The following is a 19566-nucleotide window of genomic DNA, read 5'->3' as shown; positions in this document are numbered from 1 at the left end:
GACACGAAGCGCAAGCAGTCCCGCCCCTGTATGTCACATGCTGTGTAACAGGAAGCCTTCATAACAACGTTAGCTAGACTTTTAACGCTTTAATTCGTAGTTTTGTGAATTTATTTTTTTATCTAGCTATTGAATGTACCTGCTTTTCCAAAGCTTTGAAGCGGACACATCCGCTGGGCAAGGAGACTGAGCTGATCATTGAGTTAGTTGCAGAGTTAGCCAGACTGGTCATATGAAATATCCGCATGGTAAAAGCGGAGCCTCGATGAGTGTACGTGCGCTGTGGATTGTCTCTCATGAAAAGGGTGAATCTGGAAAAGTGCGATTTTCCAGGTCAGCAAAGAAACTGTTCACGGCGTGCAACTTTAAATGTAGCGGATAGATGTGTTGCTTTGTGCTATTTTTATCCTTGATAGTAGTTTACGTTCATAGAGGCAGGGTTTGTATTCCTTTGATCTATTCATGCTGCGATCGTGCTATGTAACAATAAAGCTAGCAAACCTCACCGAACTGTTGGGTTTTGTTTCTGACTGTCATTTAATGCTAGGGGTATTATCATTTAATTTGAAATTGTTTTGGTCTTCTATTCAGACGGTACCCCACAGTGGAACTCCGTGCTAAATGCCTGGCAGGAGCTCAGTATGTGGCTGTTCCTGAGGACTGTGTCATACCCCAGCTTCTACTGACTGAACTGGGTTTGGTGGAGCCTGACAAGCCATATATGGCAATACGTGATGACTGCGCTCGCCTGCAGCGGAGCCCAGCTGTGGAGCTCCGTTTAGGTGGTCCAGGTGGGAAAACCCTCTGGCCTTTACTAACCATCAGCCAGGGCGGCCTAATCCTAGCCTGCCTCCCCCTGATTGAAGCTCCGCCTGAGCCCCGGCCTCATCTCTCCAGCCTGGCTTCGGTCTCCCAGGGCTTAGCTCTGTTGTCTGGCCTGCAGGGCTTCCTGTGTGGGACCGTAGGGAAGCCACCAGAGCCCGATGTATTGGCCTCCCGCTTGGCTACTCTTCCCTCAGTACTTCTGCAGGTATGTCCTCTGGGCACGCCCCTGGACACGCTCCCTCAGGCTGGAGCCCTGCCCGCCACTATGGCTCCAGGCCCAGGAGGTGCTCAGAAGCAGCCAGCCTGGAAAACAGGGGTCCATCGAGGGAGAGCGGTGGTGAACGTGGCCCTCACGGAGATGGTGAGGTCCACGCAGTATGGCAACAGCAGCAAACAGGACATGTGGGATGTGTATGGGACAGTGGTGTGCAAAGTGAGCATAATCTCTTATTTCAGTGCATGTTCAAATACATCATACTTCTATTGTGATGAACAGAATCTTCCCTTTTCCTTTTTATGCATTTTGACATTAGTGTGAAGTAGAGGGTGTCTTGCCCAATGTCACCGTCACCCTCACACTACCACCCAATGGGTCACCCCTGCAAGACATCCTTGTCCACCCCTGTGTGACATCACTAGATTCCAGCATCCTCACAGCCAGCAGCGTGGACGAGAACGATGGCTCAGCCTTTTCAGGCCCATACAAGTTCCCCTTCTCTCCACCGCTGGAGCCTTTCAGACTCTGCAGCTATACCTCACAGGTAGGCCTGCACCTTTACTGGTTACTATGTGTCAGTGACCCGTTGAGTTTCATCTCTTTTTCCCCTGCATTAAGAGCATTGACATCATACGACACACATTTTCATTTCACCAGGTACCCGTACCACCTATTCTTGGCTCCTACCAGCTGAAGGCAGAGGAGAACCAGCTCAAGTTGCATGTCATCCTGCAGCTCCATGAGAGTGTACGAAACAGCTTCGAATACTGCAAGGCCCACCTGCCATTTTTCAACAGGTGATGCAGTTCACACACACGCCTCCTTCGACTTTTACTGCTAGTAGTCAGAAGGTTCAACTAGTAGTGAGAAGGTTGCCGGTTCAACTCCCACCACTACCAAGTTGCCGCTGTTGGGCCCCTGAGCAAGATCCTTGACCCTCAGTTGCTCAAGTTGTGTTCAGTAATAATTGTAAGTCGGTTAGTATCAAACCACCAGCTGAATGCCATAAATGTAAAATGTAAATCTAGTGCTGATCAGTTGATGCTACTGGCTCATGTTCATGGTTGGTTCTTCTGTGCAGAAGCCTAATGGGCAGCGTGGATGTGAAGGTGAACTCCGGACAGCTGGAAGTGTCTAAAGAAAAAAATCTGCTGGTTTGGATTCTTGGGAAGTTTAATCTTAACATCACAGTCAGTATTTTAACCCCAGATCTTCAGTTTTTAACTGAACAAATGAGTTAGAATTTGTTTGTTTGTTTATTACGTCATCAGGTCAGAAGTTTCCAAAGTCACGAGAAGCAACTCTGGAAGGTGCTGTTCATTTCTCAGGCCATGTTGCTGGACCAACTGACCCTCTCTGCACTGATCTTACTGCCTATATAAAAGTATGTATAAATTCTAGATAAATTGAAGTTCTCCTATTGTAGCAGAAGGTAGAGCATTTAAGTATTTTCAAACAAACTGCAATGGATCAATCTACATTACTCGGATCGTGCTTCCACCATCAGAAGTCTTCTGTCCTTGGTCATACTAGGAGTTGTCTGTGCTTGATTGCCTCTTCTACTCAGTGTTTGCTTTTCAGCTCTACTTCCGTGTGCCAGATTTGACTTTGTCTGGATGCTGTGTGGACCAACATTCAGTACAGGTCTATTCCTCAGCAAAGCCACGCATTGTCACAAGTAAGCGTGTCACAGATGATGAAAGATGAATATAAGATTACTTCACATGTGACAAGGAAGGCAATGTAAACTTTGGTACCTTGGTTTTTTCCATAGCACGAGAGCTTGTTTCCTCCGAATACTACATCTGGAACTCGACTGGAGATGCCCCCGTGTCCTCTGGCCTCATGATACTGTGACATCGTGATTCACTGTGGCCTCAACTAGTGAGCAGAACACTAGCTCTGCTCTTCACAGATGCGGACTGAGTGTCAGGACTAACTCACTGGATTAACTTCAGTTAACAGTGATTGTTTCTTATGCATTAACTAATGGGCAGAGCCTACAACCAGTCCCCCATATTTGACTGATAATGTTCCCTTCTTTGTCAAGGTGGCAAGTCCAGTATTAGAATCAGATTGTGTTGTGCAGTTATTAAGGAGGGATTAAAAAAAAAACCCGCAGGCACCGTTGCCCTCCATGGACAGAGCCGAATCCTTTAGAGTGCAAACGTTTCAATTGTTTCTAAAGTGTGGTGTTGACCAAAGTAAAAATGGAATCTTTTATACAATTACTGAAAGTGTTTGTTTTGATTAGTGATGTATTTATTTAAATTCAATGAATTGCTCCTTCATTAGACACAACTCATTAGTAGTAGTTCTAGTTGGCCTTTCAGTGAGTCTGTAAGGGTACTTATTGAGTTCTTTTAACAAGGGGGCTTAGGCCCTGTCAGTCTTTGGTGGGGTTAGTAATAGTCTGACGGAGAGGGGGGCACTTAGAAAGAGGAAGACCAAACTGGTATCCAGAGGTGGAGTTAATCACTCTATAGTGACCCTTTGAAGGACCACTTTAGCTTTCTTATTTTTCCTCAACAAAAGGTACTCTTGCTTTAAATTTTTGAGATATTGTCTAAGCCCCACTGTGGCTTATAGAAACATTGTGTATACAACCTTATTATTTGACATGCTTTTATTCATTATAAAAAGATAGATTGTTCACATGTTCATTTATAAAGCTTCATTATCATTATCATTATCATTAATGTGTGAATTTCAAACTACCTCTGACAGAGCAACAACACGTGCCTTCTCAGAATTAGAAAAATTGTGTCAGAATAATTTTTTAAAATCTTATAATCTGAGTTATGGTGTAGTGGTTTTAAAATGGCTTATCCAATATCAAAAAATTTAATCTAGCACTTTTTGTCACTAGAGTTTTGTTCTAGAAGATACTTCACCTTCCTGATTATTCTCTTCTTGTCATTTTTTCCTGACCATAAAAATGAATGGATTCATTAACAAAAGAGGAGAAAATATCGATTCAGCAGTTGGAACAGATTTATCATGTTAGGAAAAGCTATTTGTGAGTTCAGTTTTGCCATAAAATTGCACTCGGAGGTCTGTTAGCTGAGTGGGGCATGTATGAAAGAGCACTGGAGCAATGCCCTGGCTCTCCGCTGAGTCAGGTCTTTGTGAGCACCATTAATCGTCATGTGCACTGGTCACTTCTTCCCAAAAATAACTAACGTGTTCACAAGAATTTCCTCCTTGGAAACCCATGACCAATCAAACGGTGCGATCCATTCAGTCTCTAAAGCGCCAAGGAAGGTGAGGTTGCATGTGTTGGAATTTCAGATACATCAACCAATGAAACAGCAAACGTACCTAAACTGTCAAAAGATGTGATGCCAGTAATAACGATACTACAAGTGACCTACTGCGAGCTGTACCAGGAAAGACGAAGACCTCGCCTAGGTGCAATATTACGCTTGTGGACATAGGACATCAAAGAATAAATAATACAAAAATAACTGTAGATTAGTTTTAACAAAACTTGAAATATGTTACATTTTAGATCAACGTCCATAGTGAGAATATATGTAGCTGGAGACAGGTCTGCTTATCTTTTCATTTAAATGGGGAAAATAAACGAGGCCTAATTGTTTAACATATTGGTCCCTCTAGTGGTTATTTTTGGAAATCTCCGTATTTCGGTAAATAGTAAATTTAATTCTAACACAACATTAGAATCACAATCTCGGTTTGGCCAGTAAACGAAAGAGTTGATGAATATTCAAGGACTTAATTCAATGTACACATACGACCAGACTGTCACTCTATGGACTAGTCTTCGGGCAAAAGATTAAGCCGTGGGGTACTTTACATTTTTAAATCTGTCTATAGCCGTCTATATCTGAACAGCCTACTTCATTTCCCAGAATTCTGTAGGTGTCGCAAATTGTCAAACCTGATTTGCGGCAGACGATAGGCCAGTTAGCGTGTAGTGAGTTGAGTAATGGCTCGGGAGGACACGAGATAGCTGACGAGCTTAGAAGTATTCGCTTATTTTATTATTTTACCGATACCTGTAATTGGACAGATATTTGGCTTTCTCGGCGTTCATCTTGATAACTTGGTTTGGACTCCGTTTTTTGTGTTTACATAGTTACTGTATGCAGTGGAATGGCTGAAGTGCCGCCTGGGCCTAACGCACTGACTGCATCCCCGGCCGAGATTATTCCACTGCCCGTGGACGGGTGTTCAATACGGGCCAGCGATGAAAAAGTGGACTGCGGTCGAGGAGACGGCATAACTCTGGGGACGGAACCTAAAGGCGCAATTAAACCAAACCAAAACCACGTCCACCCCAACTCGTCTGCTCAGCTGCACTCTGCACTGAAGCATCTTAACGGCGTCGGCGACCACCCGGAGGACGAGGGGCAAGGCGCTCACGCTCCCGTCCACAACCACGTCCGGCACCCGGCTCACAGGGAGCCCGACAATCAGAAAGCTGTTTCGGGACGTTTCGACAGCTTTGGCGAGGCACTAGCCGAGCACACGGGAAATACTTTTACGAAAAACAAACGGGGCAGTAGTTCGAGTCGCTCGCTGCCGAACAACGGCATCGACTCCACGGCCATACCCGAGACCACACCGAGCCGCCGGCCATGCGATAGTACGTGCTTGAGAGCTGGGGGCGGCAGGACTGTAGGTCACTTTTTACTCGCCGACTCCAACGACATCGGGCAAAAGGACGATGACCAGAAAGGCCCTTGGCTGCATGGGGCTGGAGTTGAGCAAGCGGCGGCTTCCGTGACCGCTGAGCTGGGAAGCTTGTCGTTGACAGGAGGGCAAACGGCCGAGAGCACCATCAGTTACGTGAGATACGAATCAGAGTTACAAATGCCAGATATAATAAGGCTCATAACTAAGGACTTGTCTGAGCCTTATTCCATATACACCTATAGGTACTTCATTCACAACTGGCCACAGCTCTGCTTTCTGGTATGTATCAACTGCTTACAGTTTACACGAACTTTGATCTCTTCTGCAGCAAACAGTAGCGTCCTAACTACAGTCATGGCTGGGTCGTGTAGGTCGGAGAGCTCGCCATCAGCAGGGTTGTTGTGCAGCGTGGCGGCGCACATGTGTTTGACGGTGCTGTTAGGACGCACTACTAGAACGGCCAGGCACGTTACGTTTGCGGTCGCACTTCGGTTGAGTCATGTTGTAGTCTCGATGTGTTAAGGTCGCTTTCCCCCATCTGATGTAGTCAACTGAAATATTCTATCAGCAAAATCACAGCAATTTCAGTGTAATAAATTAGCTAGTGTAGCTAGTAAATACGGGAATAAAAACGCGATTTGAAAAGACGGAATCAGGTCAATAGTGGAGATGCAAAAATGATACTGGCACTATACCAGAATGGGCCACATTAAAATCTAGCTGGAGACAGCTAAGCTACCTAACGTGATATGGTGACTAGCTCACCTGTTCAGTTCAATGACAAGCTCCCAGCGCATGAAGGCAACCCGTTTAGGTTGTCATCTCCACACTCCAGAATCGTATTCATTCAAATGACCAGCTGATCAAATACTTTTAGATTTGAACAAAAAGCCATCTTCATTTTCAGTATCTTATAGCTTTTCACAAACAAATGTGCAGAGTGTGCCTTCCCTTTCTCTCCACTTTATACCTTCTCATGTAAGGCTCCAGTGTCTGATCATTTTAATATACAATTCCTGCAGGGTAATTCTGATCTTCAAATTAACCATAATTTATTACTAAGCATGTTAAAAAAACAAAAACAAAAAAAAATCAAGATCAGGACTAGTCATTAGTGACTTAGAGGTAATAAGATGTATCCTTTATAGACCTTATTCTCAGTGATTAGCTTTCATGCTGCCTTATTTAACACAAAAAAAAAGACATCTTATGCGCACACATTGGGTCTGCCAAACCTCAAGAACAATGGTGCCTGTTCTAACAAATATGTTCTCAGGTTTTGCGATTTAGTTGTACCAAAGGTTCCCACACCTTGCTGGTGAAATTGGTTGTCTGAGAATTCCCTTCAGGCTCTTCTCTGATGCTCTGATGTGTCGCAGGCGATGGTGGAGAAAACATGTGTTGGTGCCATCGTGTGCAAGCTGGACATGCACAAGAAGATGTTCAGGCGAGGCTACATCGCCATGCTTGCCGTGGACTCCAAATTCCGTCGGAAAGGCATTGGTATGTGCATTTCATGCTTTGGCGAGTTTAAGCCACCTTTCACACTGAGAAACATTTCTTTAAAATAATCTTTCTAGTGCTGGTAGGTATTCTGGATGACTGCCTGCCTAACCTGCTCTTTGAAAGCTGAATACACAAACATGCACACAAAGCACTGGTGAGCTGTCAGTAGCAAGGGTCATGCCTCAAATGTATATTTCCTCATGCACTGTGTAACTTTCTGCTGTGCTGTTTCAGAAACTTAAGCAGAGTGAACCAGTGTATTGTATTGAATTATAATCTTATCAGTCATCTAGTGCTGGCTGATTAATTTGTTTAATTCGGATTAATGTTTTAACATGATTTTCAAAATGTGATGATGGAGCTTGTTAAACACAACACATAATGATGAAAATAGGCAGTAGTTTGCAGACAAAAGTGCTTGTATGAAAGAAAGGTGGGAATGTCACATGATATTGATTTGTGATATTGTATCATGAAGTGAATTGACACAGAACATGTGATGAGTGGTATTTATTTAGGGCAAATCCGTTCTCATTAACGTTAATACAGTCCATAGTCTGATAACTATTATACAAAACATAGTAAAACTAAGTAAAATTAGGAGGTACAGAATGGAACACAGAGTTGATTACAAGACAGGACAACAGAAGACTGCAAGATGAGGTGTTGGTACAAAGATTGGAGGGGTAGAAGGGAGACTGGTGTAAACGTTGAAAAACACGAGACATGGATGGAGACGGAAACAAAAGTGATACAAAAACAACGCTGCATGGGAACTGCGATGCCACGGGGAAACTCCGACTGATATGGATTTGAAAAGTCAGATGTGGGATAAATGATGTAAAATATGAGGTGAGATGAGTCACATGCAACAGAAAGTAGGAACATGATAAAATTGTTCCAGAGTGTAAGCTGTGATACAAACAAAAATACAGGCTGACCTCCAATGCTTAAAACACTAAAAGAGCCATTAACGTCTTTTTCTAGTGCTGTTCCATGTGACATAAAGAGCTCCCAATTCCTGATGGTCTGGCATTTCACATCAGGCAAAACTGTTGTCAGAGATATTCTGGAATGGATATAGCTAACGAAATCTTTTAATGTTTCTTGTCTTGCTCAGCTGTCTTGTACTGGCACAGCTTTGAGTCTGTTAGGAATATTTAAAACAAATATTTTTTTCACTACTTGCCTGCAATAGCTTGTGATGATTTTTGCAAATCCAGAGTCCATTTAAAAAAAACAAAAACAAACTGTAGTGGTGAGGGCATGTGTTTGCCACCTGTAGGCTTCAAGACTGGCACAAAGGGCGTAACATTTTCTATTTATTTATTTAAAAATCACCTGTGAGTTTGGAATTATTTTTCAGAATTACACATCCCTACATCCCTGCATCTACCTGCCGGCTTATTCCACAGGATTTTTTATTATTATAGAGTACAGTACCCTAATAGACTTTTCCTTCTTCGTTCAATATTTAACATGTAGAGTATGGTAAAACACTTTTGCACTGCAGTCCTCTTTTTTTGTCCTGCCCAGGTTTCCAACAATGCATGTACCATGAGATTTGCAATAGATTGAGATTACTGTATGTTCATGCTAAATAAGATAATCGTCTTTTGGTGTTTCAGGTACAAGCCTTGTAAAAAAGGCTATATATGCCATGGTAGACGGGGACTGTGACGAGGTAAGAAATTCCAATTTGTCATCATTTTTGGGTTAAAATGTATTTTAGGTTTAAGATTTTCATCTAGCTAGATGAGATTAGCAATTTTGCCCAATGCTCAATTATAATTGGTCATTAAAATTATCATCATTAAAATTAGCAACATTAATACTTGTGTATTTGTGAGTTTGTAACTGATTGATTAAATTCAAAATCATTAGTGTATAGTTTCCTTTATTAAGTAAAAGTAGATGTCTAATAAGCAGGATAATGCACGGCCAGCTCATACATTGTCACAGAATAAAGCCCACCAGGGGACACCTGGAGTTCTCCTCTTTGCCCTGGGGTCCTGATCCCCCTGCTTGGGTTTTAATTTTCTATGACTGTCTGGCTGTATATTATCCCATACTTAGTGAAAGTCTTGGTATAGGAATACATACAAGGTGTGTGTGTGTGTGTGTATATATGTAGGTGGTGCTGGAGACAGAGATCACCAACAAATCAGCCCTGAAACTTTACGAGAACCTGGGCTTTGTGAGGGACAAGCGGCTCTTCAGATACTATTTAAATGGTGTGGACGCGCTGCGTCTCAAACTCTGGCTGCGCTGAGTCTGCTCGCGACTTCCTCCACTGACCCTCTGCTCCTCTGTCCTCCTGCCCCTCCGTCCCCAGCTCTCCCGCAGCCAGGAGGAGCTACCTCCTGTCCGTGAGTACAGCGGGTCAGCCTCCCGCAAGCCACGAAGGGGAGTCGGCCCGCATGGCAAATGAGCAAAATGTAATAAAGAGTTGTAAGTACCTTTCTGTGAGCGAGAAACATTATTGCAAGACAAAAGGGGTGGGTGCTAACTTTATAAAAACAGTTATGGACTCCAAAGAGGAAAATCGGGGGGTGGGGGGGGGGGGGGTGGTGTTTGTTCTACAACAGCAAAGGCCAGATCGTGGGTCACTGTGTGATCGCGTCGGCCGTTGAAGAATAACTGTGCAGGAAGTTAGTGTCACTTCCAGGAGTCATGCCACACCAGATTGGGTTAATCAAAAGCAAACAAGGCATCAGCCCTCTATCCTTGTATTTTTTTTTTTAATGAGAAATTCTAACAGGAAGGATGGAAATGTCAACTTCTGTGGGTGAAACATCTTGGGTGGGGTGGGGTGGGGGGCAACAGAACCTACACTAACAAATCTTATTTTAATTTTGTTTCCTTTTTGTTTTCTTCAGAAAAGGGTTTGAAGATTCTGATTGCTTTAGGGCCTTTTGCATTGGTTTGTATTTGGGGGTCTATTCTTTTGTGTTGATTTTTGAAAACACTGAACAGAGCTCCATTCATTTTACGAATCCAAGCCACTTAAAGATATGCACTTGATGGAACAGAAGACACCTGGGTGGACTCAGGATTTTGTCTAAGTTGGTTCTTGGTGGAAATCACACCTAAACTGCTGGATGAGTCCCATTTACCCAGGTTCTTATTCAAAGTAGGCTGCATTCTTTTATACAGACATTTGTTGAACAATTTTCTGCTGATTTGTGGAATGAATGATTCCATTTTGTCTCTCGGGATCATACACATTTAAATATTTATCTAATAGCATAAAATGAAAGGGTGTTATGCAATTATATAAATATAAATGCATAACTGCTAGTGTATGTCCTGTTTCCAAAGTTTATTATAACGTACTCTTGAAGCACCTTTTCCGTAGTTGCCCACTTATTGAACAGATTCAAAATATTTTCATGAGCACATTTAAAAGGTATGCAATAATGCATAAGTCATTAGGATAAAGACATGAATTACATTGTTCAGCTTTTTCCATTTGATTGATCCTTACTAACTCTCAAGGGCACTTAACAGTGCTTGTCAGTAGTTAAGTAATAACATTTGTACTCAAACATGCTGTCATATGAACATGAATCGTGAAATAAGCATCGTCTCATTTTGTGCACCTCTCAGCAGGGGGCAGCATAATATAACCAGCTCCATCACTGTAGTAGCAAGTACTTACAATGTTGAGCAGGTTGTGCAATCTGAATTTAAATTCAGAAGTTTTACAGTGTGTGCACACTAAGTTTATAATGTGTTGCCATTCATATGGTTTAAAATGAAAGTTGGAAATTTGCAAGGTAAATGTCTGTGTGTGGTTGTGTGTGTGTGTGTGTGGTTGTGTGTTTGTGGTTGTGTGTGTGTGTTTGTGGTTGTGTGTGTGTGTTTGTGGTTGTGTGTGTCTGTATCTCTCAGGGTCTTTAGGTCCCACCGATGCCGATTCACTTGCTCTTGCGTTCAAAGCTGGTAGACCCCCAGTTTGCTTTGCTGCTGGTTCGTTGGTTTTTGTTGAAAACTAGTAAACATTTTGTTAATGCAAGTCTTTGGTGGGGAGATTTTTTTTTCTCTTTGTACAGAGGTGCTGGGTTCCAGTATTTGTCAGATGAGTATGTTGGAATCTAAAATTTATATTGAAGCATTGATGATTGGGTTTTGTTTAGGGTTTTTTTTGTTTGTTTTGTTTTGTTTTGTTTTTGGTGGGGACGGGGATCAAAAGGTTTGAGAAATGTAATGGTCAGAATAAATCCTGAATCATTAAAAGGTTTATTGGACACATGCCAAATGTTGTACGCCCTTACATTAAAGGGGCTCAGGTGTTTGATTCTTGTCGAGTTTTGTTGATCTCTTCTCCCTTGTCAAGAGCTCCATGTAAGGTCTCATGGTCATTAAATACCACAATATACATCAGTCAGTTTGATTTTGTAAGCAGTTTGTCTCCTTCATGAGGATGAATAGCTGGAAGTGTGCGTTATTACTGTCCAAGTGCATGTGCTCTTCATTCAGCACTGTTTGCTATTTCAACACTAGATTGACCTAAAACAAAATATCCAAAACTCTTTGTTAGAGCTATACCAGGTACCAAACTAAGAAGATATTAACACACGTCTGGCAGCTGCCTGGGTTTCTTGCTATGTATTAAAATACAGAACGAGTACTGTGTAAGATTGTAGTATGCAAATTCCTAAATTGTTTTCTGAAATTGCACTGCCATAATTAACAATTCTGTAGTGTGCTCTCGTAAGCTTTGTGCTAAATGGCCATTGGCAAAACTTTCAGAGATACTTAAGCAACAGCTGGCAGGTTCTAGCTGGATACGACTACGTCCTGACTGGTCATTTCCAGCAGACACTAATCTGAGTCATGTTACGTGGGAGCAGTTTGTTCAAGGAAGGGTTAGACTGTCTGCATTTGCAGACCATTCTTGCCACCGTAAATGTTTGTATGTCTGATGCTTATCACATGTCATTTATGACTTTGAACAAAAACCCCTGCCTCAGTCAGAGGTGCATTTAGTTGGGAAAAGCAAAGACATCTGCATGTTGGTTTGACATCCCATTCCTCTTCCACTCACCTCTTACAAAGTGTCTTGCAAATTTTCTTTTGATTTCAAGTGGACAACAGACTTTGTTTAAAAAGTACAAATAAATTATTTGATTTTTATTGCAAATGTGTAGTGTGTTTTTGACCTAGAATGCAAGTTCTGTTAAATAATGACATTGTTTTGTGTGCTGGTGTCTGTATTTGTTTTATGGCTTAATTTGAATAGTTAAATGAGAATAAATTAATAACATTTATTGTAATATTTAACAATACAATGGATTTTTTATGGTAGACCATATAGGCCACAATTCATAGTTACATGAAATAGCAATACCACATATTCAGACAGTACATCTTAATTAGGTGCCCCACAGAAATGGATGCTTGATTATTCCTGTGGTTCTAATTTGCGTTTGTGATTAAACTAATTTAAATCAGTGTTAGAATTCATATTTCGATTGGGAACAGAGACGACAGCTGTACAGCCAATGTCAACAATGTGTATTTTATCATGATAATTATGTCAGCTGGGAGCCATTCACTAGGAGTGGACACATGTTTTCTGAACATCTAGGAATAGGAAGGCCACCATACTACAGCTGCACTTCATCTGTCTAGCATGCCAGCATTTTAGGTTTATTTTGGATTTGAAATCTATTTTTGAGTTGAGGTTTAGGTCTTTAAAATGCCTTCGGGTCTAGTGTTAACACGGACAAAGACTTCTATTCATGTTGTGAGAGTGTGATTTTTAAAGATTTAAAATTTAAAAACATTTTTCCCTACAAATTGCAATTAAGGAAAATTGTTGAGACACATTGTTGATGTTAACAACTAAATCAAAACATTTTAAAAGATTTAAAGAATCCTGTTGGACAGCATGAATATTTACAAAGATGTTTACTGATTGATTAATCATATTTAACTTTGGTCATGATAGATTAAGTATTCTATAATCTATTATTCAGAGTTCAGTGATCAAGTGTATGAATGATGATACACTTGATCCATCACTGATTCATACATCACTGATGTAACAACACTCAAAGTGTTGTTCACATTCACATGGTTCACATTCATTTGCCATCCTATGTTTCAAGGATAGTTAAAAGTATGTTCAAGAAGAATCTGTCTAAACTACAAATTGTGCACAATTATATGACACATTATAGATGGGTAGTTTAATACCATAACAATATGATTCTTCCATGATTAAACATATAAATTTTAAGTGTCATGCAAGTTGAGCAGGTCAAAATTAACGAATGCATTTAATCCAAAATAGGACAAAGAAAATATTCGAACCCTGCAAGATTATATATGTTCATTTATACATTTCTGTAAATCCATATCAGTGTTTATCTTGTCTGTTTGGCCTCAGCTGTTCCGTTTCTGAGCTGGATTTACATAACCATCGGTATCCACACCCATCTCCCCCTCTCCCCATCTGAGTCCTCTACTTGAGGTCACTAGCCACTGTTTACGTCCCCACCCTTCCTCTAGAACATTGTGAGAGTTTACATGTTTTTTCTCTTGTGTCCTGAAGTCTTGAAGCCAGGGTAAGTTTTCCTGCCAAGTTGTGTAGTCTGATCCTGGCAGAGGATTTATCTGACCTCTCACAGGGTTTGTTGTTCTTACATTCATGTCCCAGGAGAAACCCCCCTGCGTTCCCTGTGCCAGACCATTATCCGTTCTGCCTTTGGCCCCAAACTTGGATTCATTATCTGGATGTAGTGGTCTTTTCATTTCATCTGTTAAGTGTGGATCTGTTGGTGGAGGAGTTGGCTGCAGGAGCTCCCTGAGGTCCAGACACTGTCCCTTTGTCTCATCCCAGAAGATGTCTCTCTGTGTTGGCCTGGAGACTAGTCGAAAACTTTGAATTTCCTCATCATTAGTCCCTCTAACTGGTAAGATCAACAAAGTTAAATGAGACACCTCTAGCTAATTACTTTTAAATCCTTATCTATAACATGACACATTTTACTTGGATCGTTTCGTTATTTTTTTTGTTTTTGTTTTTTAAAGATACATTCAGTCATTAGGATGAGGTGATGTGAGTGCCAGGGTATGTCAGACTCACTACTAGAGGTGTAAACTCTCTGCTGTTCTCGCCGCTTCTCTCTAAAGTGCCTCTGCTGGGCTCGATGTTTCTTGGTCGTGTTGTAATTGAGCACTGTCTGTGCTGGCAGGAACCCTTCGGTGTTCCTCTGTGAAAGCCATATGCTGTAAATTCCTGACCGACCTTAAGAAATGCATTTAGTTGGGTGACCCATTATTATAAGTGACATTTTGCATTTATCTCATTTTATCTCATTTCACTGTAATATTAGGTTCACTAGTCTCTCATGGCCAAAACTACTGAGCCTACTGCTCATCATCGATAGGGAAGCTCTGTAAGTCAACATACTGTACTGAAAAAAAAACATGTGCTTGAGTAAATTACAGATGGTGGCTCATTTCAGATGCTCTTTTTATCTTTAATGTTGGAGCCTGCTGCTAGTGCATCAGTGGAGCTATCTTTCACGTTTTACGATGCTGGGGTTTCCTAAGAGGTGGGAGGAAGTCTCTTTCTGCTCCCTGTACTCTGATGGTGGATCTCACGGACGAGACACTGGGGCTGTCGCCCAACCTACTTTCCACTTCAGCAGCACGGTAATCAGACCCAGCGGGACCACCAGGCCGGGGCTCAATGCTTACCAGCTGTCTTCTTGCCTCTCCCTCTTTAGCTACATCCTATGGGCTTCCAAATGCCTCTTTTGCATTGTTATTTTTTTTCTTTCAATTTTAAGTTGCTTTGAAAAATCACTCCCATTTAAAATTATATTGACACTACAATGACACTACAGCATAATCATTTGACAATACTAGTATTTATACATATAAAAAACACTTTACCTGTTGGCTGCTGCCTGCGCAACAGCGCCCTCTCTGGTTGGGGGTGGAATATTGGTGGACAAGCCCATCTCTCCAACCTTTGGCCTAAAATTCAGGGCACATATAATTGGATTCATGCTTTTTGTTGTTGTTGTTGTTGTTCTTCTTCTTCTTCTTCTTCTTCTTCTTCTTCTTTTTTTACTGTTACTTATCTCTTCAAATAGAATGCTTTCCTTTCATGTCCCTATTAGCCTTCATGCCTTTTTAAATGCATGGGGATATACAAGTGAGGGAGTTGGGCATATGTGTGTGTACCATGGAAACACGCTCATCAGAAGCCATGGAGGGCTCCATAAGGGGTGTTACTGGTTGCCATGCCTGTGAGTATGAGGGAAATATGTATCATTACTGCCAACATCAAAACTGGTTGGATGGATGCTGTCCTTGTGTTTCCATACTGAGACACATGCTGAGTTCAGACCTTTTGTCGTGGTGGATGGGACTTTATGATGCTGTGGCCTGTTTTACTACATAGATTCTGTGAGCCTGTGAATGACATCCCATATCCATTACATCACAGAACAACATAAAAATTGAGCAAATGGCAAAATGTTGACTGAATATTTATGAAGCTTGGTAAGTGTGATCACAGTATAAAGCTTTATCTTGCCCTTAGGTTTGGAAAGAATTCGCATAACATTACTTCCTCACTTATAATACAAATGTAAAAGTGAGTCACAAGTGTTGATTTAAGATACCAAAAATAGTCTTTGCTGTTGAATTACAACAGAAATGTTAAAAGAATGAGCTGCAATTTTATTTCTTGTATGGATTAAAAGTGAACTGACCTGGTAGTGAATGAACAATATGAGGTATGTGCTTCTTTAGTGGTGGCAGTTGGCTGGTCTGCCCATGTCCCAGAATTCCCTGCTGGCATTCTGCTGAACCTTGTATAGTGGTGATCATCCACGGTGAGGCTGGTTGACATGAAGAATGTTCCTCCCCCAGCTGACTCTGAGACGGTGCCACTTGGCAAATCTTTAGTCTAGAGTTGGTGGTCCCCATTTTTTAAAATCCCTTGAAAATGTTCTTAATGTCTTCAGTGGGACAGCCACTGAATACCTGTTGCACTGTGCTAGAAGAATTTATGTACACTTGCAAACTTTAAATGTTTGTTGATGTTACACTGTAAAAGAGCAACAGACTTGATTAGAGTATATTGATCCTTAAAGTGGAAAAATAGGTCCAGTAGATTCCAAACTAAAGTCAAAGTTCTGGGGTTGTAATCCAGGGCCCCAAGCTTTCGGCCCCTATTTATCTTACCTTCAGCGTCGTTGACTGATCCTGGTTAAGTCTCTGACATTAAAATCCACAGCGTGAATTGGCCCACATGAGTCATCCACTTGCTTTCGAACGAACCAAGATCAGACCTGTTATTGTTTGCCTTCTCTGCTCTTTCAACCTGCAAACTATGGTAAAGTTGATGTACAAACTGGCAGGTGTATGCCCCTATCCTCGCTTTTTATTTCTCCGGTTTGTCTTAATGAGGTGGGTTTCCATGGCGCCTTGGCCCGGTGGGTTATTCTGTAACTGGGTGGAAATGCTTGGGTGGTGGCGAAGGGGGCTGTCTCTCCCCCTGCCTGACCAGACATTCCTGAGCTCCAACAGCTGTGCTTGATGATTGACAGGGTTTGTGAAAGCTCTGCTCTTACAACCGCTTTAGGTTTGCCTGATCGCATCAGATAGACCCAGATTTGGGCTACCTCTGGTACACTGCCACGATCAAATCTGAAAGCCTCAGCAAGCCGTAGAAGTGCAGACACTGGTAGACACTGTACCAACAAAGGCCTGAACACAACCACCATTAGATGGTATGAGGGTGAGTGTACACTCCAGCTTTCTGAAGACAAGTACTCTGTGGTTCCTAATTTAGTATTTAAAGAAGTCATTCTTTGCAATCAAGAACCCTCTAAGCTTTCTAGGTACATTTGTTTTTTTTGCTTTTCTTGAAACTCATCGAACTCATTCATGCTGTGTGCTGGACTGATACACATATCCCTGTGCCTTAAAAGTAAGTCATGCTCTGTGGTGAGTGGGCACACACTGCGCTATCTCTGTTTGCCAGGATCCTCATGCTGTGTGCGGTCATAATGAGAGTCTAATGTGGATTTAAACAGTTCTTCAGCACCGTGTACATGTCTTTCTCTGCCTTTGATTTAATAGGGCATGCACAGCAATCAGGCTGAGGAATCCGTAAACTAGGAATTTTACTCGTTAGAGAGCATATATTCTTAAGACCTTCCTTAAGTGCGTTATTCACGACACACAAGAGTGCATAGACACTGTGGTTAGATCTAGGATGTAAGGAGTTTCCTGTGTGGCCAAGGGATAGCATGAGCAACGCTCACTCAGTTTATACGTCTGTCTGTTTTTGTAGTCTAACAGCAAATAAATCACAACCTTATCGGGAGACTTTCCATCACTGTTGTACCACTGGAATATCAATGTGCCAGTTCTTCTTTTATTCCATTGTGTCTAATTTAAAGCCATTTTTAGGAGGGTCTAGAAAAGGCACGTTTGCTCACTGACTGTTGACCTTTGGTGAAACGCGCATGTGCTGCCAGAGGAGTGCCACAAAGCTACTAACCTAAGATATCGGCTGTAGAAATGGGAGGTACCGTTTAGTCCGCTACAATAGTTGTTTCGTGTAGGTGTGTGTGTGTGGTTGTGTTTCTTAATATATTATTGTAAAAGGAAGCGCTGCAGAGAAGTATAGTGGCATGAATGTGTTTGTCAAACTCAGCTGTCTTGTTTTGAAGAAGAGGCATTTTTGTTTACAGACTGAATGAGTACTGTTGTTGAAAAGCACAGGAAGTCTGCTACATTTCTAACTTGCATAACATGATCTTTCAAACAGTAGCTAATTTAACATTATATAAATGTTGTTAGTATTTGCCCTGATTCTTATGTTGATTACTTGCATGAATGCATGCGCTGAGCTGGGTTAACTAGCTAACATTAGTCCCATGTCAATACAGCTCGCTAACTAACTTTAGGAAGCATGTATTTACCATCATTTACTGATAACTACAGAGGAGAGGTAGGCTTAGGTTTTCTACCAGACTTGATTCATCTGTCTGAGCAGCTTTGCTTGAAATATTATATGTAATATTCCAAGTAGCTAAGTTATATTTAGGAATTGGCGCTTGGGTGCGTTTGTAACTCCTGGCTGCGTTGATCTCGATCATTATGCTATATGGCTGACGGTTGCAACTCTACATGGGGAAGTGCTGTTCTTCACTTAACGGGCCAGGCATGCATGTCTAATCACATTTTAATGCAAGCAGACAGTCATTCGATTTGTCATATGCAAGCAAACTTGCCAACTAACTTTTGTTGAAATGCATATGAACGAGGCATCTTGATGCACCTGTGCAGTAGCTACGTAGGTACCTGTACAGAGAAGTTGGTTTGAAGACCATAAACACACTGATGCATGTAAGGGAGGATGGCTGTTCTCCAAAAACAGGTAGCTAACTTAGTAGCTAGTTATACGGGCCAGTTACATTACAGAATTATTATTTTTTGTCAGTGTCTGCAAAAATGCACAAATGTAATGTTTAAATTAGGAATTATTATATTATAGCAGGGCTGGCTGACAGGCTTACAAATCCACACAGAGCAGTGGTTAACTGTAAATGAGGCTAGCTATAGCCATATCTAAGACGAAGTCTCAAGTCTGGCGGCTCTGTATGCCAGAATTCATGCAACATTCAATGACTTTGAACATGCAAACCATTTAAAATGAGTAAGTTGAATGGCATACATTGAATTCATTCAATGTATGCCATTCATAGTGGCCAATGCCATGAATTTATTTTAAAATGTTTCATTTGTTTATCTATTTACACTTGATTGTTAATGTTTAAAAATGTATTTTAAAAATTGGATGATAAGAGCAGAATTCAGAATACTGAGCGAGTCGCCTGCCCCTCGCTATGACGAGAGTCTCTGCAGGTCGCTATAGAGGCATTTCGAAAGATTGTTGGGTGTGTCAAAAGATGGACATGTTAACAGGAAGTATGTCCAAAGCTGGTTCCATATTTCAAATGAATCACCAGTATTTATTTGTGTTTTACTATGCCACTGCTTATGGAGCTTCTTAGAAGGATGCCGAGGCTTTTTAGGTTGGGCAGAATCTAACATTAACTCTGTGGATCCAGTTCATTTACGTGCTTCCATGGTTGCAGCACGCTGTGTTTGCTGGACAGTTTGATTCATATCTAGCAACCTGGGGTGTCGAAATGGGCAGTGGGATCTCTGGCACTACCGCAAAGCACTGTTAAAGAAGCCTGCATCTCACCTGGGCATTTCTTAATCTCTGATGACACATGATGGTCATTTTATGATTTAGCACAATAAATATGTTACATGCTGACTCATTAATGTTTATTGTTACCTGTGGC

At 41.5% G+C, this 19566-nt stretch overlaps 3 protein-coding genes across 5 annotated transcripts; 2 read left to right on the top strand and 1 right to left on the bottom strand.

The window, feature by feature from the left end:
- Positions 1-41: 41 nt before the first annotated feature.
- On the top strand, positions 42-3273 carry ap5m1 (adaptor related protein complex 5 subunit mu 1). Its single transcript, XM_081721860.1, has 8 exons — positions 42-333; positions 592-1258; positions 1359-1586; positions 1700-1839; positions 2124-2210; positions 2315-2426; positions 2624-2720; positions 2817-3273. The coding sequence occupies exons 1-8, from the start codon at positions 233-235 to the stop codon at positions 2897-2899; spliced, it is 1515 nt and encodes a 504-aa protein (XP_081577986.1). The 5' UTR covers positions 42-232; the 3' UTR covers positions 2900-3273.
- Positions 3274-4962: 1689 nt separating this feature from the next.
- Positions 4963-12356, top strand: naa30 (N-alpha-acetyltransferase 30, NatC catalytic subunit). 2 transcript variants are annotated; one of them, XM_035533032.2, is made up of 5 exons: positions 4963-5983; positions 7084-7207; positions 8839-8894; positions 9345-9444; positions 9546-12356. In XM_035533032.2, the coding sequence occupies exons 1-5, from the start codon at positions 5162-5164 to the stop codon at positions 9581-9583; spliced, it is 1140 nt and encodes a 379-aa protein (XP_035388925.1). In that variant the 5' UTR covers positions 4963-5161; the 3' UTR covers positions 9584-12356. The 2 variants fall into 2 exon arrangements, with proteins under 2 accessions (XP_035388925.1, XP_035388924.1); XM_035533031.2 differs by having other exon boundaries at positions 4964-5983; positions 9345-12356.
- A 110-nt stretch (positions 12357-12466) lies between these two features.
- LOC113587039 (uncharacterized) lies at positions 12467-16165 on the bottom strand. 2 transcript variants are annotated; one of them, XM_081721448.1, is made up of 6 exons: positions 15949-16165; positions 15582-15646; positions 15416-15478; positions 15122-15205; positions 14307-14433; positions 12467-14130 (listed from the first exon to the last, which is right to left on the bottom strand). In XM_081721448.1, the coding sequence occupies exons 1-6, from the start codon at positions 16163-16165 to the stop codon at positions 13604-13606; spliced, it is 1083 nt and encodes a 360-aa protein (XP_081577574.1). In that variant the 3' UTR covers positions 12467-13603. The 2 variants fall into 2 exon arrangements, with proteins under 2 accessions (XP_081577574.1, XP_035388963.1); XM_035533070.2 differs by lacking the exons at positions 15416-15478; positions 15582-15646 and having other exon boundaries at positions 14307-14468.
- Between the last annotated feature and the right edge of the window lie 3401 nt (positions 16166-19566).

The sequence above is a fragment of the Electrophorus electricus genome, chromosome 10 (genome assembly GCF_041902795.1).
Source record: "Electrophorus electricus isolate QZ-2024a chromosome 10, ASM4190279v1, whole genome shotgun sequence".
Taxonomy (NCBI): Eukaryota; Metazoa; Chordata; class Actinopteri; order Gymnotiformes; family Gymnotidae; genus Electrophorus; species Electrophorus electricus.
Note: the sequence above shows the minus strand (reverse complement) of the source record. Positions and strands in the feature narration are given on the sequence as shown.